This window comes from Malaclemys terrapin, chromosome 6, assembly GCF_027887155.1.
Source record: "Malaclemys terrapin pileata isolate rMalTer1 chromosome 6, rMalTer1.hap1, whole genome shotgun sequence".
NCBI lineage: Eukaryota > Metazoa > Chordata > Testudines > Emydidae > Malaclemys > Malaclemys terrapin.
In genome coordinates, this window is record NC_071510.1 from 30515935 (window position 1) to 30539286 (window position 23352).

Here is a 23352-nt window from a genome sequence, read left to right on the forward strand (position 1 = left end):
GGCAGCTCCTGAAAAACAAGGCTTATAGCATGTTGGTAATAGGACACCGAATCTATAAAGCCAACAACTTTCTCCATTGTCTTTCAAGGGATGACCTAGATGTTCTTATCTTGGAAGCCATTGTGTTGCTTGCTGGTTCTTCCTCTCTTAGTAGATCAATGCATTCACATAGGAAAGATTTATAACCCCAGTTTACAACAGCTTACCCTCACTGTCCAGATCACAGACAAGGTTCATAAAATTGTTACAGCTCAGTATTCATAACATTATTACATAGCAGTTCCACTTCTTTCAGTCACATTTTGTAGCTCTTTGTACACTAGTTAGTATTAATAGAACTAATGGATCCAAGCCCCTGTTGCCCTGCTTCATTAAGTCCTCTGTCCTCCATATTCTGCTCATGGTAGTTGATGCTCATGTGAGTACAGCATTCTTTATTATGGTCTTCTATCTACAGGAAATGTAGGAGAAGATCAAGAAATTTATATCGCCCAAGCTTTTTTAGAAATATTAGAGCACAACTAGAAGTTTTCAGTACTGGAATATCAATTTTTCTGAAGTACTGTTACATTCATCTGATGATTCACAGGCCCATATGTGAACTTTGGAACCACAAGGTACTTCTTTGAAATTTGGCTTTCCCTATTCACGATAGTCAGAAATGTATAGCTAATATGTGCAAAATCTATTATTTAAACATATGCTCAGTGTGCTCATTTGTACAAATATGACTTGTGTATGATCCTATGGAACTTAGTCTCATGTCATTTCATGTGTATCTTTGAAAGCCAGGTCCTAAACATCTCTCACCCACATTTTGGAGAAAGACAGTATAGCTCTGATGGGATCAGATGGTCGTGAGTGACATTAGGTGAATCACTGGTATCACAAGAGGCACTGATGTTTGAATGCAGAAAACTCAAATGCTGTGGGTTTGAGTTGTGACCTTGAAATGGAGCGGTTAACTTAGATTTCTTTTTCAACTGTATCGTCTCTCTTGTCTGTAGGGAGATGACTGAGTGTGAGCTCATGCACTAACATGGTATCCCAATGTTTTCTGTTTTCATGTTAGTTGAACCCCAGAATGTGTGGAATTAGTGTAAGAAAACGCACATCAAGCCAAACAACGTTATCTGGAGGAAAAGAATTAAGCTCAGGTTGATGCCAGCTTTAGCAGAAGTAAACTGAGCTCATCAGCGTATGTGTACATTTACGTTAGAGACTTTTATGTGCCTTTCCACATCTGTCAGCTCAATCACAGAACCAAACACAAAATACAGCATGCAGAAGCATTAACTGGATTTGTAACACTCCTTAGAAGACCTTAGTTCCATAAAGCAATGAATGGATTACGTGGAGACATAAATATAGTATTTTCCTCCGTGACAGTTATATCTTGCTCCTGTTATGTCAAAGGAAACCTGACTCGTTTTCATCAGAAGACCAGCACTTTGAAATTTCAAAAGATAAAATGCTGTTCAAAGCAGACATAAACTAAGATATCTTTATGAACTTAATTTGTCATCTTTTAAAGCTTCCAGTAGGAACACGAGGGGTGCAGTTTTCCAGTTCCAAGCACCATGTGTGGGCAAACACCCAGGGACAAGATTTATTTATCTAAAATAGAAGAAGAAGCTGCAAAATGTTGTGGCATGTGTCACACATGTCATCTGTGTACTGTATATGGCATTTCAGGTAGGAGTAAATGACACCCACAAAAATGGTAATCAAGTGAGAACAACACTGAAATTATCAGGCAATAGTTCTTTGCTCTCAAAATCACTTATTTGGCAGTGAAAGTTTGTTCTGATGATGTAATGTTTCCATCGTACATTTTATTTGCTGAGTATGTTGCTACTTAATAACCTTTTTGGGGAGCTTTGGTGAGGAGAGCACCAACTGAACTGGTCCCTCCCATTTTAGACATGTCCCGGCTCTTCTGACTACTTGTCAAGGTTTGTCTGTCGCCACCCAACCACCAGGCTGTTTTGTTTGTAGAATGACACCTGTACCATGCCATGTTGTCACAAGTACAACTTAAGTGATTGGCTACAGCTTAAAGGGCTATGTATGGCTTGTCATGTCGTCATGCTAGAGTGCATTATATTTAGGTATTCAAAAAATCAAGCCAGTTCTTTTCATATTTTTATCACTCTGTATTGTTGAAATGTGGTGTCTCATACATGAAAAGCTCACTGTGCCCATTATAAATCTTCCAAATATAATTGAAAACAGTTACAGTAGTTCAAAGACTGCATAGTTCAGCTATTGCTCTTCTCTGTTACCTATATGTGACTGTTTCTCTAGAAAACTGGGAGGAAAGATCAAACCAGTATCCTAAATGCCTATATACAAATGTGAGAAGTATGGGTAATAAGCAGGAAGAACTGGAAGTGCTAATAAATAAATACAACTATGACATTGTTGGCATTACTGAAACTTGGTGGGATAATACACATGATTGGAATATTGGTGTGGATGGGTACAGCTTGCTCAGGAAGGATAGGCAGGGGAAAAGGGGAGAAGGTGTTGCCTTATATATTAAAAATGTACACACTTGGACTGAGGTAGAGATGGACATAGGAGACGGAAGTGTTGAGAGTCTCTGGGTTAGGCTAAAAGGGGTAAAAAAACAAGGGTGATGTCATGATAGGAGTCTACTACAGGCCACCTAACCAGGTGGAAGAGGTGGATGAGGCATTTTTTTAAACAACTAACAAAATCATCCAAAGCCCAAGATTTGGTGGTGATGGGGGACTTCAACTATCCGGATATATGTTGGGAAAATAACACAGCGGGGCACAGACTATCCAACAAATTCTTGGACTGCATTGCAGACAACTTTTTATTTCAGAAGGTTGAAAAAGCTACTGGGGGGAAGCTGTTCTAGACTTGATTTTAACAAATAGGGAGGAACTCGTTGAGAATTTGAAAGTAGAAGGCAGCTTGGGTGAAAGTGATCATGAAATCATAGAGTTTGCAATTCTAAGGAAGGATAGAAGGGAGAACAGCAAAATAGAGACAATGGATTTCAGGAAGGCGGATTTTGGTAAGCTCAGAGAGCTGATAGGTAAGGTCCCATGGGAATCAAGACTGAGGGGAAAAACAACTGAGGAGAGTTGGCAGTTTTTCAAAGGGACACTATTAAGGGCCCAAAAGCAAGCTATTCCGCTGATTAGGAAAGATAGAAAATGTGGCAAAAGACCACCTTGGCTTAACCACGAAATCTTGCATGATCTAAAAAAATAAAAAGGAGACATATAAAAAATGGAAACTAGGACAGATTACAAAGGATGAATATAGACAAACAACACAGGAATGCAGGGGCAAGATTAGAAAGGCAAAGGCACAAAATGAGCTCAAACTAGCTACAGGAATAAAGGGAAACAAGACGACTTTTTATCACTACATTAGAAGCAAGAGGAAGACCAAAGACAGGGTAGGCCCACTGCTTAGTGAAGAGGGAGAAACAGTAACAGAAAACTTGGAAATGGCAGAGATGCTTAATGACTTCTTTGTTTCGGTCTTCACCGAGAAGTCTGAAGGAATGCCTAACATAGTGAATGCTAATGGGAAGGGGGTAGGTTTAGCAGATAAAATAAAAAAACAACTAGTTAAAAATCACTTAGAAAAGTTAGATGCCTGCAAGTCACCAGGGCCTGATGAAATGCATCCTAGAATACTCAAGGAGCTAATAGAGGAGGTATCTGAGCCTCTAGCTATTATCTTTGGAAAATCATGGGAGACGGGAGAGATTCCAGAAGACTGGAAAAGGGCAAATATAGTGCCCATCTATAAAAAGGGAAATAAAAACAACCCAGGAAACTACAGACCAGTTAATTTAACTTCTGTGCCAGGGAAGATAATGGAGCAAGTAATTAAGGAAATCATCTGCCAAACACTTGGAAGGTGGTAAGGTGATAGGGAACAGCCAGCATGGATTTGTAAAGAACAAGTCATGTCAAACCAATCTGATAGCTTTCTTCGATAGGATAATGAGTCTTGTGAATAAGGGAGAAGCTGTGGATGTGGTATACCTAGACTTTAGTAAGGCATTTGATACGGTCTCGCATGATATTCTTATCGATAAACTAGGCAAATACAATTTAGATGGGGCTACTATAAGGTGGGCGCATAACTGGCTGGATAACCGTACTCAGAGAGTTGTTATTAATGGTTCCCAATCCTGCTGGAAAGGCATAACGTGTGGGGTTCGGCAGGGGTCTGTTTTGGGACCGGCTCTGTTCAATATCTTCATTAACGACTTAGATATTGGCATAGAAAGTACGCTCATTAAGTTTGTGGATGATACCAAACTGAGAGGGATTGCAACTGCTTTGGAGGACAAAGGTCATAATTCAAAATGATCTGGACAAATTGGAGAAATGGTCTGAGGTAAACAGGATGAAGTTTAACAAAGACAAGTGCAAAGTGCTCCACTTAGGAAGAAAAAATCAGTTTCACACATACAGAATGGGAAGAGACTGTCTAGGAAGGAGTATGGCAGAAAGGAATCTAGGGGTTATAGTGATCATAAGCTAAATATGAGTCAACAGTGCGATGCTGTTGCAAAAAAAGCAAACATGATTCTGGGATGTATTAACAGGTGTGTTGTGAGCAACACACGAGAAGTCATTCTTCTGCTCCACTCTGCTCTGGTTAGGCCTCAGCTGGAGTATTGTGTCCAGTTCTGGGCACCGCATTTCAAGAAAGATGTGGAGAAATTGGAAAGGGTCTAGAGAAGAGCAACAAGAATGATTAAAGGTCTTGAGAACATGACCTATGAAGGAAGGCTGAAGGAACTGGGTTTGTTTAGCTTGGAAAAGAGAAGACTGAGAGGGGGCATGATAGCAGTTTTCAGGTATCTAAAAGGGTGTCATAAGGAGGAGGGAGAAAACTTGTTCACCTTAGCCTCTAAGGATAGAACAAGAAGCAATGGGCTTAAACTGCAGCAAGGGAGGTCTAGGTTGGACATTAGGAAAAAGTTCCTAACTGTCAGGGTGGTTAAACACTGGAATAAATTGCCTAGGGAGGTTGTGGAATCTCCATCTCTGGAGATATTTAAGAATAGGTTAGATAAATGTCTATCAGGTATGGTCTAGACGGTATTTGGTCCTGCCATGTGGGCAGGGGACTGGACTCGATGACCTCTTGAGGTCCCTTCCAGTCCTAGAATCTATGAATCTATGAAAACTATATGTGCTGGGACTGTGTAAAAATGAATCAAAAGTAACCTACAGGTTACAATGTCTTCCCAATTTTTTAAGTGAGATATTTAATGTACATAATATACCAAATTATGTTCCCATGAAAGGGAATAGTAGTTTCCCCAAGGAGAATCTTTTATACATATGCATACAATAAATAAATTCTGTGTTCTCACTCTTAGAATACCAGAACTATTTTGGGCAATATTACACAACTCCACTTAGAAATCACAAGCTTAGACTTTCTAAATTTGACTTAATAGCTTTTGCAGCTTCGATCACATATTGTACTACTTTTGCAAAAATTTTATTTTTATTGCATAATAAATGACTGATTTTGTGGCACAATGGAAATCTGTGCACACCTCCTCCTCTCCCCCCCCCCCCCCCCCCCAAAAAAAAAATAGTTTACATTTTTGCTTGGGAAGAATTTGTGTGAGAGATCGGGGAAGATTGAGGTTAGGAAGGAGTTGTTGTCTTTAAGTTAAAATGAAATTTCATCTTTCAGTTCTACAGCCACTAATTTGATTTCAGTTAAATCACACTTAGAGTACCCTGAAGGCCTCTTTGTGTTCTGTGAAGTAAGTTAATTGCCTCAGATTTCATGTGCAAAAGTCACCTACTGGTTCCACATACATTTTTGGGGCTTGATTCTGCAAGCCCACCACATGTTGAACTCCAGCTGGAGTTGACAGAAATTCCACATAAGGTCTGATCATGCAGACCTTCCATATCTCTTCTCTTGTTTCTCTCTCTTTCAAACGTGAAGAGAAGTATGTATTGTACTGCTGTTTTGGGGTGGTTGTTTTTTTTTCAATTTTGTGGATGCTTTGTTAGCATGTATTGCTCCATTGCTTTTCAAAACCAGTTGGTATCAATTTTTCATAATTTCAAAATAAAAAACAAGCGTGTGTTAAAAAAGGTGGGAGGGGGGAAATAGTTGGGGTTACAGTTTTTTTCAAATGGAATTCAGCTAATGATACCTGTTTTCAGAAGACAAATCATCACCATATTAGTAGAACTTATATGAATGAATAAGAATTGGTATCTTGACGTGGCCATGTGATTATCCTCTCGCTAACAATGAATTCAGGGGAGAAGCAAAAAATAATTAAAGTACTCTCAGTAAGAAAACTAAGAGATAATGGGTAAGCTCAACTGGTTACAAGTAAACACATGAGTGGGAAGGAGAGTAAAGAAAGGCAAATAATTAAAAAAACTAATAGAAAATAACTCCAAAATGTGAACATGTTTCCAGGAAAGTGAAGTCATTTTTAATCTTTTTGTCTTTAAGTTTCTTGTTGACATTGAACATTAATGTGTACAAAAAGTAAACTCTATGTGAATACTACTAATGATTATATAGCATTAGAGTGAGCTATATGATATGTATGTGCATTGTCATAGGGTGGCAGGCCCCTGTAAATAAAGTAGATCCAGCGGCCCTGAGCCAGAGCCGGCCCGGCATCCCTCGCTCTCCTGCTGCCCCACTGGCCGTGCCGCCCGCTCTCACCGCCATGGCCTTCACCTTCGCCGCCTTCTGCTACATGCTGGCGCTGCTGCTCACCGCCGCCCTCATCTTCTTCGCCATCTGGCATATTATAGCATTTGATGAGCTGCAGACTCAGGCCTTACAAGAATCCCATAGATCAATGTAATACACTCAATCCTCTTGTACTTCCAGAATACCTCATCCATGCATTCTTCTGTATTATGTTTCTCTGTGCAGCAGAGTGGCTTACACTGGGTCTCAATATGCCAGTGCTCCTAATTAGCCAATTAGAGCAGTACCTGGGAGCTATAAAGGGTCAGGGGGAGTCCTGGTGAGAGTCAGGAAATATCAGGAGACTGGAGGAGCTCTCTGGAGAAAGCTGCAGAAAGCTCTCTGTGGACTCTCCCTGGCAGAGGGAGGAATTGGCTAGGAGACTGTATGTTTGGTTCCTGGAAGAGGGTTGAAGGCAGGGCATTAGCAAGAAGGATTTGCTGGCTGGCATCCCCAAGCCAGGATCAGAGGGCTGAAGGGAGGAGGAGCAGTGGAAAAAAGAAGTTACCTGATGTTTCTAAGCTGAAGAGCTGGAGCCAAGGCCTGGAGAGGGTTGAAGGCAGGGGAGTAGTGGAGGAGCTTACCCACTGACATCTCTATGCCCAGAGAACTGGATCCAGAAGAGCCATGAGAGGGCCAGAGGAATTGATGGATGCACCTCTGGCAAGGATGATTTTCCAGCAGAGAGGCTGGGGGGTTCCCATTGGGAAGAGCAGGTGTTCACTCCATTTGGAAGGCCTGGGTGTCTGTCCTGGTACAAGGACCAACAGAGTCTAGGCTTGGTCGAAGGCACCAGTATATGATATGATACGTCGAGCATCGTGGGAAGAGACGTCAGGGGATCTTAATGACCATTTGCACTTGAATGGGAAATGAACTACATGTTTGGGACTCTTATTATGGACTGTTTTGAACTATGTTCTGCTAATAACCACATTGCTGAATGAGAGGATAAGCCTGCATGGAATTACTGGTGGCTCTGAGAGGGGAAACTGTCCCTGTCATGCCATGGCCTGCATCAGGGAAGCACTCCAAGAAAGGTTGCCCTACGATATGCATGTAAATATATACCTCTAGTTGGTAGAGGGATGATGGCATGATTTGGGTAAGGTAGCACAACAACAGTCCCAAATTCCCTTACCACCAAGCCCTTCTCAAAATAACAGATGGGAAATTTCAGAAACTGATGGCTGAGTATTTCATTCTGATTTGCAAATAATTTCAGATTTGTGCTTTTAAAACCCTGTTCCCATATTTGTGAAAAGGGAGAATGGACTAATCTAGTTTTAAGAATCTCCTGTTGGAGATGCTCAAAAGGGTGCTAACCTTAAGCCAATATGCAAATCAAGAGGCTCGAAACTGTTGACTTTCAAGTGCCTGTGTCTGCTAGCAAGAGGGGGATGCTATGGGCTTATGCAAAGCCCACTGAAGTCAGTAGACTCCCACTGACTTCACTGAACCTTTGATCAAATCCGGTATTTGCATCCTGGATAACGCCAAAAGTTTGTTGCATTGGTCATCACAAATTTATTTTAAATTAGTCTTGTGCATATCTGTTATGAGAGTCGTTGTCCGTATTCCCTTGTATATTTATCTTTTAAGATCTGAATATTCTGGTGACGTATTCAGGCTCTTCTTTTTCTATTTTGTTTTTCAGTGTCCAAAATATTTAAACTTCTCATTCCCTCAGAGTTTTCTTATAGCTTTTCTGTCAGGCAGAACTTTCCCTTTAAAGAGTGTAGGCTTCTAAACTGGGTAGGTTATATTATGAATATGCCTCATGATCCAGACCATGCTGGCTCAGCCAGTGTTTTGTCAACTAAAATAAATGTTAAGATGCAGGATCTGAGCATTCATGGGATGGGAAGGTTATAATTTATTGAAAGGAAGCTATGTCCTGCATAAACTAATTCCCTTTGGGTTTCCAGTACAAGAACACAGCCTGGCTTCTGAGTGACATAGCTGACTTACTTTAGCTGTGGTAAAGGCTGCAGTATATCACCAGCAGATGTCTTAGAGGCAACCGGAAAGTAGTAGGAGTGCAAGGAATTATACTGATGATGAGGAATCATCAGTATAACTCCAAATAACTCCAAATGTTAATTTAATTCCTAGTTTTTAAAGCTTTTCCTCTTGTGGTTACTTTTCTCTTCTTTTTTTCTTTAGGGCACTGGAGGAGGAGATAATGGTTTGGAGTTACTTGATGAACAGTTAACCAAAGCAGTAAGACTCTCCATAATATTTGTAATAATACTCTGTGAGGTGCTTTCAGTTAACTTGGTATCAGTGAAAATGAAAATTGTGGCTTCTAGAAATATTGCGTTCACATTAGTCTAATGAGGGCATAAGGGAATTGCATTGTCTCCGTAGCACTAGGCAATCCAGTCAAATTAATGTACTACAATTAGGAAGCATCGTCAATTAGAGAATCTTGCACTTCCTTAGCAGTTGCACAAAGAGTAACACTCACAAATTATTTTACCTGGCAAATGGCATTCAGAGCGTCATTAACAATAAATATAATACAGGCATCTTTGTGGGTGTTGTTGAAAATGGGCAATTGCCATGCCCTGGTGTTTTGGTTTGCCGCGGGATGCTCCAATGTGCACCTTAAGATGGGAAATATAGCTCACACTGCTCTAAATGTATCTCCGCTGATTAGTAAACATCTCGTTTTTAGTAGCACCACCAACTGTATGCTGTCAACAGGCTTTTGTGTCCTAAATATTCATTCTTGGAGCTTGATTTCACTCAGTGATAAGCACAGGAATGAATTAAACATGAATGTAGCCTGCCTCCATCAAATTTCAGGGCATATTGAAGTCAATGAAGTTACATGGATAAAAGCCAAGAGGAGAATGAGGCTCGCTCTTCTAGGATCTCATAAGCTCACTAAAAATGCAGAAAACCAGAGCATATTTGCAATCTATGTTTTGTGTTTGTTTAAAAAATAATCAATAACTCATATTTAGAAATCACTGCTTTGATCTAAGTAGCAGCAGCAGAAGGCAAACCAGCTGTACCTGGCTGTCCAGCCTCTGCAAATGGAGGGGCCTTGTGTTAGATTCAGATATTTTTGTAGTACTTTTTTAGTCATTAATGTATCATGGTCTAGTGCAGAGGTGGGTAAACTACAGCCTCCTATCTCCTGCCCGGCCCCTGAGTTCCTGCCCCGGGAGGCTATCCCCCGGCCCCTCCGCTGCTGTTCCCCCTCCCTTGCTGCCTCAGCACACTGCGCCACTGGCACAATGCTCTGGGTGGCCGGGCAGCGCAGCTGCAGAGCCGGGGCCTGACCCGGTGCTCTGTGCTGCGCGGCGGCGTGGCTGACTCCAGCCGGGCAATGCGTCTGCCTGTCCTGGTGCTCTGGGCGGCGCAGCTGTAGCGCCGCCAGCCACTGGTGCTCCAGGCAATGTGGTAAGGGGGCAGGGAACAGGTGGGGTTGGATAGAGGGCAGGGGAGTTCAGGGTGGTGGTCAGGGGGCAGGGGTGTGGATAGGGGTCGGGGCGGTCAGAGGGCAGGGAACGGGGGTGTGTGTGAATGGGTGCAGGAGTCCTGTGTGGCAGTCAGGAAGGAGAGGGGGGGTTGGATGGGGCAACAGGGGGCAGTCAGGGGCAAGGGTTCCGGGGGCGAGAAGCGGGGGGGGATATGGGGCAGGGGCGGGCCAAGTCTGGCTGTTTGGGGATGCACAGCCTCCCCTAACCAACCCTCTATACAATTTCTGAAACCCAATGTGGCCCTCAGGCCAAAAAGTTTGCCCGCCCCTGCTATAATGTATTACATCCCAAAGTGCCTTGCTTTTAGATGCAGGGATCAATTTGCCATCTTCTGTTGAAATGCATCTACCTCTGAGATGGAATGCAGCAATCAGTCGTTCCCCACTAGAAACAAACAGCCACTTTAGAAGGGAAAGTGATCAAGGAGTGGCTTTAGAAGGGAAGGTGAACAAGAACTTATCCAGTTGAAACAAAGGAGAGAATTATCAGAGGGGTAGCCATGTTAGTCTGTATCCACAAAAACAACAAGGAGTCTGGTGACACCTTAAAGACTAACAGATTTATTTGTTTTTATAAATCTGTTAGTCTTAAAGGACAGAATGTAGTTTGGTACAACATAATTAGAGGAAATAAGATTTGAGCCAGGGCAGTGAAGCAAGCTATGCTTGTGAAAAGTGTCATGGCATCACTAATATTTAAAATATTCTCTGCCCAAGAGAAAATCCTTGAGTGTGTGTGATTGGAATATTGTGTAGTGTATCTTTGGCTGCTAAAATCTCCGATGTCTGGAAGTAATTGTGACCTCTGGAGTCTTGAATCCAAGATATCTAGCTATAATGAGAGCATTTTTCGCCATTCAGAACTACTAACTAAAATAAGTCAAATTTTAAATTTGCTTTTCATGAGTTTCTGTTTTTCACCAAATATCTGCTTGTTAATTGACCACTGCTGTTCATGGTCTTCTGCTTACACTATAAAGGTTACACTTTGTGTCAATCACATTATCATTGTAATCTTTGGAAGGAAAGTCATGAAATGCTGCAGGCTGATTTAGTGGGTAAAAAATAGTCTTTCCCTACTGGGCTCTTCGTTTGAGCCCAGATTATATTCTTAAGAAAAATAAAGTTAAAGGCAAGGGATGTATTCTTCTTTTAGGAGAGGGATATATACACAGCACTATTTTTCTTACTTATTCCTGACATTTCGTCTATTATTCCTAACGTCTCCTTAGAGGATAAAAAAAGCAATTGCTCGTCAGTTTCATAAGAAAAATGATTAGCTTTTGGCACAATGCCAAGAATAATTAAGGAACTCAGGATAAACCTTACATAAAAACAACAGCATTGTCCTCCTTATAAAGAAGATCGCAAAAATATAGACATTTCCCTTTTTTGAAAAAATTATTTAATCAATATTAACATACATGAACTTTTCATACAAATATTATCAAAATGAACCCATATTTGTTATCTTTTAAAAACCCATTTGTTTTTGGTCAATCTCATCATTAACTTTATATTTATTTTGTTGAAATTCCCAAAATAGTAACCACGTTATATAACTTATTTGATTGCAATAGGAGGAGTCTCTCCACTTGATAACACTCCATAGCATAAAACAAGTAATACATTATTCATCGCAGCCTTGGAGAGTTGGTGCTCTTGGACTGAAACTGGTTTAACTCTGAGGTGCTATGGAGGATAATCACTTATTTGTTAAAAAAACAACAATATGCTCGGTGCTAAACATGACAAGGATCAAGACAGTGTCAGCCCTGGAAATGTACAAACTAAAAGATACTTTCTCTGCCAGGCAATCTGTGTTGCTGGCCATCTGACCCCTGCTTCTCTTAGTGGGAGGGGAAGAGAGTTTCTACTGAGCCAAATTATCATGCTCCTTGTAGTACCATGGGCCAAGTTCTGCATTCAGAGCTGCTCCCATTATAATCGATTGAAGCAGTTTGTGCATATCCAAAGGTGAAGCTTGGCCTTGTGTTTGGATAAGCTACTTTCTTGACTGGTTGTAGTGCATATGTGCATGCACACAAATCCACACGCACAGTGTGTTTCCCAAGCCAATTCTAAATCAATCATAGTAAAAGGAGCCAGCTCTCACCCCATAGTATCAACATCAACAGTATGAGACAAAAATGTCTCTTTCTGCAGTCATCATTTGATACAAGAGAAACAGTGTCATTTTAATTGATCACTGTTGCAGGATTCCTGTCTTCTGCTGGGCAAATAAACATCCCTGCTTTACCATAGCATTAATCAAGCAGCAGGAAACCATTATCCTGTGACAATGTTCTGATGCATCAACATTATGTCTTAATTACTTGTGAAGAAAGTTACCTCTTTGAGCTGACAGGATTGCATCGATTTTGTTCTGTCAGTTCACAAAGTTCTTTTTAATGTTTCCTCCTGAACAAGAGAGAAGAAATGACAGAGGTGGAGAAGAACTATTAGGTGACTTTTCCTATCCTCCTGCTGTGTGCAGTATTTATTATTGTGTGGTAGCACCTAGGAGCTTCAGCATGAACCAGGACCCCATTGTCATAGTTGCTATACCCAAACCGAACAAAAAGATGGTCCTGCCCCTAAGAGCTGCCTAAGTGCTTTGTCTCTTATCTCAAGTGAATTTTTTTTTGCGCTTACCAGGTTAGAGACTGTTGCACAGTCCAATAGATTTCTCTGTCAGGAAGTGTTTCCTGATATTCAGTCTATATTTTCCTGCTCTTAGTTTCTTTAGGAAGAAGGAGCCAGCAAGAAAAGTCTATTGTACAGTGGGCCAAATTCTGCCTGTTGGATTCCTGTGCCCACCTCCTATTGACTTCACCTGGAGTTGTGCATTCATTCGAGGTGAGAATTTGGCCAACTGCAAATAACCGTGTAATGTATTGTGGGATACTGCAAAATGAATGTGTCAGTTTACATATCCCTCCCACACAATCTTTGCCGGATGCCCTCTGAATCAATTCAGTCTAAATAAGTTTTAATTGGACATAGTATCAGTATAACCTGCTGTGAGTTCTTTTACTCATCTGCTGTTGAAAACACTTCGGGCCTGATATTCCTCTGGTTTAAATTGATGCAACTCCATTGAAGTCAGTGGAGCTACCCTGCTTTACGGTTGCTGGGGATCTGGCTCAGCGGATTTGTATCCAGGATGCTCACTTGCTTTCTGCTTATGGTCAAGGGTGAATGGATAAGCTATGCTGAAAGGCTAGACCAATAGCACATGTTGCCATGTCTCCTTGTTTATTTGTAGAAGTGATCTTCTAATTAGAAACACAGCCGCTGACCTAACAATGTGATGAGAGGTTTCAGAGTAGCAGCCGTATTAGTCTGTATCCGCAGAAAGAACAGGAGTACTTGTGGCACCTTAGAGACTAACAAATTTATTAGAGCATAAGCTTTCGTGGGCTACTGCCCACTTCTTCAGATGCATCTGATGAAGAGGGCAGTAGCCCACGAAAGCTTATGCTCTAATAAATTTGTTAGTCTCTAAGGTGCCACAAGTACTCCTGTTCTTTTAATGTGATGAGAGGCATTTTAATAAATACAGGTATTGATCCCAGGGAACCATGTGACATTTCCACTGCCCAGCGCTGCTTAGAAACCAACAGCTGTCTGATATACAGCCTAATCTGAACACTGGAGTTTTACCACTAAATCTTTTTTGAAAATGACTTATGTACCCAGCTGTTATCTCTGCTATCGTCTCCGAGCCAGCACCAGATGGCATTTCCAGGGCACTTCACCATCTCCACTGGATTCCTGAGTCATTCTGGGGAGGATGGGGAAGGAGAGCAGTATTGCTCATTAATGAGCCTGCTATGTGAGTCATGCCTCCCACCTGTCCATTCCAGGCCAGATCAAGTAAGCATGGCTGTGCTCATCTGAAGAGCAGGGCCGGCTCCAGGGTTTTGGCTGCCCCAACCAGCCAAAACAAAAACAAAACAAACAAACAAACAAAAAGCCACGATCGCGATCTGCGGCGGCAATTCGGCGGGAGGTCCTTCACTCCCAGGCTGAGTGAGGGACCGTCCGCTGAATTGCCGCCGAATACCTGGACCTGCCGCCCCTCTCCGGACCGGCCACCCCAAGCACCTGCTTGAGAAGCTGGTGCCTGGAGCCGGCCCTGCTGAAGAGACGAGACAAGACAGGTTATACTGGTGCACCAACTTGCCAATCTTTTCTTTTACCCAGACAAGCCACTTCTAAGTAATGACATATTTAAAGGCCAAATTTAAAAAAAAAAAAAAAAAAAAAAAAAAAAAACCCTCCAACCCCATGGAGACAAAACAATTTAATGGGAATTCATATTAAAAAATATTCCTTGCTGGAACTTGTTTTTATTGCATGGTGGGGTTTTTCTCTAACCTGGAGAAGTCTTGCTTGGTCTCTTTAACAGCCCCTGCTGTTGTTCCCATTGATTCCAGTGGCACATGCTGGGGAGCCCCAAACCCCCACTGTGCTGTTGACCTTTATCACTGAGATACCTGTGGACTGCAGTGGAAGATTATTCCTTATATGTCCAGCAGGACTTTGCAGACTCTTTCCCTGGAAGTACTTTTATTCTCTCTTCTCCTGTCTTCTTGCACACTCTTTCCTCCTCCTTTTCCCCTTTCCAAGCCTCCCACCACCACCACCACTTCCTCACATCCATCCTGCTACTGCTTTCTTCTTTAGCTCCTCAGTGGTACGCTGGAGGGCGCTGTAGCACTGTTGGCTGCTTCTTGACAGCAGTCGCCTGCTTCTGTTGGGTGTTAGTGTGAGGCTCTGTGCCAGCTCGTCAGCGCTGAAGTTTTGCTCTCCCGTTACTCGTGCACTTACACACTTTCTGTTCTTACATAGAGACATAATGCCATATTCATTCCTGGCATAGCTATCCTGAGTGACTTCAAGGGAGTTACCCCAGTGATGAATTTAGGCCACTCTGTCTACACTAATGGAACTGCTCTCTGCAAATCAAGCTCCTGCATGGCTTCCTCATTCTATAGAGTTGTGGTTTGTCTTTATCATGTCGTATTCCCTTCCCTTATCTAGCTATGGTCTGCAGTCAGAGCATAGCTGGCTGGTCCTCCTGTTGAAAAGCACAGTGACCATATCTTTTGAAATTTCCACAAACATGTAGCAGTTTTTAAATGTTTGTTTATGTTTGAGTGTGTGCATGCCACGGGAAGGTGTGTTAGCCTTAGGGTATGTCTATACTACGAGAGTAGTTCGATTTTACTTAAATCGAATATGTGGAATTGATATTACAAAGTCGAACGTGTGTATCCACACTAAGGACAGTAATTCGACTTTGGGAGTCCACACTAACGGGGCAAGCGTCGACGTTGGAAGCGGTGCACTGTGGGCAGCTATCTCACAGTTCCCGCAGTCCCCGCTGCCCATTGGAATTCTGGATCGAGCCCCCAATGCCTCCTGGGGTCAAAAATGTGTCGAGGGTGGTTTTGGGTAACTGTCGTCATTCAACTCTCACTCCCACCCTCCCTCCATGAAAGCGCCGGCGGGCAATCAGTTCACGCACTTTTCTGGTGATTGACAGCGTGGACGCCACAGCACTGCGAGCATGGAGCCCGCTGCGATCATCGCTGCAGTTATGCCCGTTGTCAACACCTCGCACCTTATCATCCACCTTTTCCAGAGGCAGATGCTGAGAAATCGGGCGAGGAGGCTGCAGCAGCGTGGTGAGGACATGAAGTCTGAGAGTGGCACAGACCTCTCACAAAGCACGGGACCCTGCGCCGTGAACATCAGGGTGGCAATGGGTCATGTTGATGCTGTGGAACAGCGATTCTGGGCCCGGGAAACAAGCACGGACTGGTCGGACCGCATAATGCCGCAGGTCTGGGATGAATCACAGTGGCTGCAAAACTTTCAGATGCGGAAGGGAACTTTCCTGGAACTTTGTGAGTTGCTCTCCCCTGCCCTGAAGTGCAAGGACACCCGGATGCGAGCAGCCCTGACTGTCCAGAAGCAAGTGGCCATAGCCCTCTGGAAGCTTGCAACGCCAGACAGCTACCGGTCAGTCGCGAACCACTTTGGCGTCAGCAAATCTACCATGGGGGTTGCTGTGATGCAAGTAGCCAACGCAATCGTTGATGTACTGCTGTCAAAGGTAGTGACCCTAGGAAACGTGCAGGTCATCATAGATGGCTTCGCTGCAATTGGATTCCCAAACTGTGGTGGGGCTATAGATGGAAGTCAAATTGCTATCCTGGGACCAGACCACCAGGCCAGCCAGTACATTAACCGAAAGGGCTACTTTTCAGTGGTGCTGCAAGCACTAGTGGACCATAGGGGACGTTTTACAAACATCAGCATTGGATGGCCGGGCAAGGTTCATGACGCTCGTGTTTTTTGAGGAACTCTGGTCTGTTTAGACGGCTGCAGGAAGGTATTTACTTCCCAGACCAGAAAATAACGGTTGGGGATGTGGAGATGCCTATAGTGATCCTCGGGGACCCAGCCTACCCGCTAATGCCCTGGCTCATGAAGCCCTATACAGGCGCCCTGGACACTGAAAAAGAACTCTTCAACTACTGTCTGAGCAAGTGCAGAATGCTGGTGGAGTGTGCTTTTGGACGTCTGAAGGGGAGATGGAGAAGCTTACTGACTTACTCTGATCTCAGCGAAACCAATATCCCCATTGTTATTGCAGCTTGCTATGTGCTCCACAATCTCTGTGAGAGCAAGGGGGAGACGTTTATGGCGGGGTGGGAGGTTGAGGCAAATCGCCTGGCTGCTGATTACGCCCAGCCAGACAGCCGGGCGATTAGAAGAGCCCAGCGGGATGTGCTGTGCATCCGGGAAGCTTTGAAAGCTAGGTTCCAGTGTGAGCAGGGTAACCTGTGACTATTAAGTTTGTTTAAGCAGAAGCTGAACCTGCCCCCGTTTCTTTACCCAGGTAATGTTGACTATCCTCTCCAGTTACCAATCCCCTTCCCCTCCTTCCAACACACCTTTAACAATAAAATAAATGAAACTTTGTTCATTAACACCGTTTTCTTTATTAAGGATTTCGTGGTAAAGTGTTGAAACTGGGACGCAGACTGTGGTGGGGAGTGGGTGTAGTAATGGAAAGGATGCTTCTAAACTCGAGGAATGACAGGCTTCTGCTCCTAGAGCGGTCCGCAGTGGTGGACTGGTTGTTTCAACAGAGCCTGCCACCCCTCCTTTTTGGGACTCTGTGTGTGGGGGCTATGTGACTTTGTGGCGGGAGGAGGGCGGTTACAGATCCCCTGCTGCGTGGCTCTGTCATCCAGGATAAGGACCGCTGCATAAGATCTGTAACCGCCCTCCCCCGCCACAAACTCACATAGCCCCCCCACACAGAACAGGAAAACCACCTCCCAGACTGACCAGGGTGCCTAGTGACTGCAATGTGTGTGTGACCTTCTGCTGAACCTGCCCCCGTGTCTGTACCCTGGTAAAGGTGACTGTCCTCTCCAATTAACAACCCCCTTCCCCCCTTTCAAACATACTCTCCTTTAAAAGAACATGACGGAAACAGTAATGAACAGAAACGTATTTTTTATTAACAACTACACAGTTAGGGGTTGAAACTGGGACGGGGGCTTGGGTGAGGTGCTTTTGGAGTGAAGGAAAGGACTTATCAAATCTTTGGGAATGAGAGCCTTCTGCTACTTGAGCAGTCTGCAGGGGTGGAGTGACTGTTTTCACGGCCCCTGCCGCCCCTCCTTCTTGGGACTTTGGGTGAGGGGGGGATGGGACTTTGTGGCGGGGGAGGGCGGTTAGAGATAGAATGCAGCGGGGCTCTGTCCTCCTGCTTCCAGTCCTGCAGAAGATCTACAAGGCGTCGGAGCGTGTCTGTTTGCTCCCTCATTAGTCCAAGCAGCGTTTGAGTCGCCTGCTGGTCTTCCTGCCACCACCTGTCCTCCTGTTTGCTGTGTGATCGCTGGTATTGCGACATGTTCTCCCTCCAGTGGGTCTGCTGTGCCGCCTTGGTTCGGGAGCAGCCCATAAGTTCTGAGAACATCTCGTCCCGTGTCCTTCTCTTTCGTCGCCAGATCTGCGCCAGCCTCTGGGAGGGGGATGCCGGGGTAGCTCGGGAGACACTCGCAGCTGTGGGATGGGAAAAAGGGAGTGAATTCCTCAGAAAGATACAGTTTTGCAAACAATGAATATAGTCTTTCTCTGTGAACAAGACCAGGCACAGCACCTATCACATGCGCACTCAGGACAAGGTCGAATTTTCGGCCTTCCCATTGAGTGCCTGGGGTCTTGCTGTACAGATCACACAAGCGGGGCCGGGCAACGGAATTCAGCTAGCAGGCGGACATGGTAAGCCGTAGACTTTTGGCTGCTTAAAGCTTAATTTATAGCAGTGCCCTCCTTTCACATTCCAACCAATGCTCCTAGCGTTGGCCAGTTCCTGCTGCCGGCAATCCGGCCAGCATGAACTCTGCCCCTGTCCCACCCCCCTCGTGGCTGTCCCCGGGAAAGATCCCTGCATGCTGCCCCTGTCACACCTCCACCGCGTGGCTGTAAACGGCCGGTTACATTATGTAAAGGAACAGGCAATCAGTCCCAATACTAACATTCCCCTAATTCAAAGCAGGTCACCATGAGTGATATCACTCTGATGAGGATTTCGGAGACAGAGAAAGACCACATGCTGCGTGAATGCCAGCAAGCACCAGGGCCATATGCCGCCATGCTTTGCGAGGCAATGATCCTGGAGTACTTGCTGCTAGCCTGGCGCAGAAAAGTTTCCTACCATGGAGGATGCAATAAGGCCGCTCTCCCCAGGAACCTGATGCAAAGGCTTTCATAATACCTCCAGGAGACCTTCGTGGAGATGTCCCAGGAGGATTTCTGCTCTATCCGGACATATTGACAGAATTTTCCAGTAGCTGCACTGGCAAGGACTAAAAAGTAAAGCGCCTAGGGCAAACTAATCATGAAAAACCCATTGTTAAGATACCATTCCTATTCTGTTCAAAATAAATGTTTTAAACACTTATCTACTGATGTTTCCCCTGATTCACGGTCCGGGGGGTTGGTAGGGGATCGCCTTGGAAGGGTTAGTAGGGGATCTCCGTGACGGTGATGAAGAGATCCTGGCTGTCGGGGAAATCAGCGTTGAAAGTGCTGTCGACTGCCTTGTCCTCCTCATCTCCTTCCTCATCTTCCCCGTCCGCGAACATCTCCGAGGAAGCGGCGTCAACAATACCCTATCGTCAGAGTCCACGGACAGTGGTGGGGTAGTGGTGGCGGCTGCACCTAGAATAGAATGCAGTGCCTCGTAGAAACGGCATGTCTGGGGCTGGGATCCGAAGTGTCCGTTTGACTCTTTGGTCTTCGGGTACCCTTGTCTCAGCTCCTTGGTTTTCACGCGCCACTGCGTTGCATCCCGGCTGTATCCTCTCTCCGTTATGGCTTTTGAGATCTTCTCGTAAATCTTCGCATTCCGTCTTTTCGATCGCAGCTCCGAAAGCACGGACTCATCGCCCCACACAGCGATCAGATCCAAGACTTCCCGATCAGTCCATGCTGGGGCCCTCTTTCTTTTCTGTGATTGCATGGTCACCTCTGCTGGAGAGCTCTGCATCGTTGCCAGTGCTGCTGAGCTCACCACAATGTCCAAACAGGAAATGAGATTCAAACTGGCCAGACAGGAAAAGGAATTCAAATTTTCCCGGGGCTTTTCCTGTGTGGCTGGTCAGAGCATCCGAGCTTGGACTGCTGTCCAGAATATCAACAGACTGGTGCACTGTGGGATAGCTCCCGGAGCTACTAGCATCGAATTACATCCACACCTAGCCTAATTCGACATGGCCATGTCGAATTTAGCGCTACTCCCCTCGTCGGGGAGAAGTACAGAAATCGATTTAAAGAACCTTCTATGTCGAACTAAATAGCTTCGTTGCGTGTTCGGGTGCAGGGTTAATTCGAGTTAATGCTGCTAAATTCGACATAACTGCCTAGTGTAGACCAGGCCTTACATGATACTCCAGGGGTATTTCCTGCCTAACAAATGGAATAAGTATTGTAGTAAGTATAAAAATAATCCCCAAGATGACTCCTCGCCTGCTGCATCTCTCTGCACAGCACTCCTGGACCTTTTTTTGTAGCTGGTTCCATTATTTCTTACAGTGCAGGACTAGGGTGTCTGTACATGTAACGTGAATCTATGTGTCTATTTGGTGCCGCTTCAAAAATCTTGCTCTGTAGCTTTTATGGCATCAGAAGGGATGTACTATTTCAATTTGCAAGTTGCTTCTTAATCCAAAACACGTTGTGGGAGGCGCATCAATTTTACAGGTATTTCATGTGCTTTATTAAAGCTGCCATTTTAGAATTAAACTTCAGTGCTATATTTTGAAAAGGATGCACTTGTAGCCTTTATAATATTGGTATGTTTGGGTTGGTATTACCCATTACTAATAATTGGTATTAGTATCTTAAACCAGTGACCTTTGTGAAGGGTTTAGTCTCCTGAACGAATACAATGTTGGAATTAGCAGGATGACAATCATCCTTAGGAATATCATTAGATGTAGAGACTCTAGACATACACAAGGAACTGTGACCATACATCATACACTCACAAGTTATCAAATGTCCTTTTATTAACAATGTCGTTAAGCAGATGAACAATGCCGCAACTAGTGAAACATACACAGCGATGGAAATAAACCATAAGATGTCCAGCATCTGAGCTTTCATACTCTCATTGCCTGGGAAACCATATAGATGAGTAAGATGATCATCAGGTGGCCGTGGCCATCCTGTTGGGTGTCTGCTCATGTGCTTCCCAAACACATACACTCAGGCTGGGCAGCACATTTTATCCTATGTTACTCTTATGCCCACTAAGCTTCTGCATTTGCATAAAAATATCAGCCCCTTTTCCTTATTTGTGCTTCTACACCTTGCTAATCTGCAGGTGCCCCATTTCTCATAGTTGATCCCCTTAGTTCCCCTTATTTTCATTAACATATACATTGAGTTACTATGGTAACATGAGGTTATTATGGCATTCCCAAAAAAGTTACTATCAGCCATCATGCAATATTAACAGATACATTTGGGCATATTTTCCAGAACATGAACAATTAACACATCTTTTAGATAGATGTCAGGCCATAATTGGGCCAAATAGTTTTTGCTACCCAATAAAATACTTTTTTTATTTTTAAAAAATGCTGCTAAAAATGCAGGAAAATGTGAGCAACTAAGGATTTTGCTTCACCTCTCTCACACCAGTTAGATGCCAGTGTAGCTGCTCCTAATTTATTTACACAAGTGTAAGTGAGAGGAGAATCAGGTCAAGAACTAAGAGAGCTCCTGCCAACAAATTAACACTTTGCCAAGGACCAAAAATCTACCCGCAGAGGGAGCCACGGGTACCCCCATCTCAAGGCTAAATTTGGTGTTTTAAAATACTGTTTAATTTAACTAATTATTTTTGTTATTAAATTCCCCCACTGGTGAGTGTGGATCCGTGGGTTTGGATTTCCTGGTTATCTGGGATACCCAACCAAGATAGCTGCAGTTTAATTAAGGTATCTATGAGGCGCTTTACTTTTCCAGTGTTGTACACAAAGCAGGGCCGGCCCACAACGTTTTGGCACCTGAGGCGGGGAGCTCAAATCACGACCCCATCCCCCTTGCTTGGGCCAAAACTTTGAAAGGTCTCAATTCTACCTTCTTCCTGTTCTATTCCCCTCATAGTACTGCTCTGCTACCTACCCCAATAAAGGAGAACTAACAACTTAAAATGCCTTATTCAAAACTTTTAAGTAACACTTACATTTGCTGTTCAGGTGTTTGAAAGTTAACTTGTCTTCTCTGCATAGTAAATGCACATGCTCCAGCGCAGGGGCGGGCAAACTTTTTGGCCTGAGGGACACATCGGGTTTTGTAAATTGTATGGAGGGCTGGTTAGGGGAGGGGGTTGTGGCCCGGCCCCCACCTCTTATCTGCCCCCCCCCAGTACTCCTGCCCCATCCAACCCCCCTGTTCCCTGACAGCCCCTCTGGGACCCCTGCACCATCCACACACTCCCGCTCCCTGTCCCCTGACCAGATCCCCACCACCCCATCCAACTCCTCCTCTCATTCCTGACGTCCCCCCCCCCGGGACCCCTGCCCCATCCAACTACCCCTTCTCCCTGTCCTGACCACCCCTGGACCTCCGCCGCCCCATCCAACCACCCCTTCTCCCTGTCCCCTGATTGCTCCAGGAATCCCTGCCGCCCCATTCAACCCCCCTCCTTCCTGACTGCCCCCCCGGACTCCTGCCCCCTGACCACCACCCCAAACTCCCCTGCCCTCTATCCAACACCCCCCCCCGCTCCCTGCCCCCTTACCGCGCTGCCTGGAGCACCAGTGGCTGGTGGTGCTACAGCTGCACTGCCCTGCTGGAGCCGGGCCGGGCCATGCCGCCGCCCCAGGAGCTCACAGCCCCGCTGCCTAGAGCATTGCACCAGTGCAGAGCAAGTGAGCTGAGGCTGAAGGGGAGGGGGCCAGCAGGGAAGGGGTCAGGGGCTAGCCTCCCAGGCCAAGAGCTCGGGGGCCGGGCAGGATGATCCCGTGGCCGGGTGTGGCCCGCTGGCCATAGTTTGCCCACCTCTGTTCTAGTGAGATGGTTGCAAGGCCGACCAACCTCTCTTGTGTCATTGTGGAGACTAGATGTGTTTTTAGTAACTTTAGCTTGGAGAAGCTGCATTCTCCCCTGGCAACTCTTAGAAGAAATGTTAGAAGTATGCGCAGAGCAACAAAAGCGTTTGGAAAGAGGGTGATCATCTTATTTGTGTACATATATTCCAGAGCAGCCTTTGGAGTTGATCCTGCAGAAATGTATCTTGAAAGGGCTTTCAGTTCATCACCTAAATCACTTGCATTAATATCACGCATGTCATCATGTGTCAACACTGTCTCTAGTGCCCTACATTGCTGGTGTAGGTCTTCTTCAGCTATAGTGAGGAGTTTTGGAATATCATACAACATCCCAAATATGCTGCTGTGGTCTTTGAGCTGCATGAAATGTTCTTCAGATGACTGTATTGCACAATCTAGCACTTGGTTAATGAATTCAATTTTGAATTGTTGTTTGGGGTCTCTTATGGGATT

The 23352-nt window shown here is 44.6% G+C and overlaps 1 protein-coding gene across 2 annotated transcripts in view; it reads left to right on the forward strand.

Moving 5' to 3' along the window:
- The window catches only part of ADAMTSL1 (ADAMTS like 1), a 697981-nt gene that overhangs the window by 392445 nt on the left and 282184 nt on the right, over window positions 1-23352 (forward strand). Inside the window, exon 3 of one of the 2 annotated variants that reach the window (XM_054032714.1) lies at window positions 8917-8973. The exons of the other annotated variant lie outside the window; for it this stretch is intronic. Within the exon in view, the coding sequence (XP_053888689.1) occupies window positions 8917-8973 (57 nt within the window). The remainder of the gene's footprint in view (window positions 1-8916; window positions 8974-23352) is intronic. 2 annotated transcript variants of the gene reach the window in all.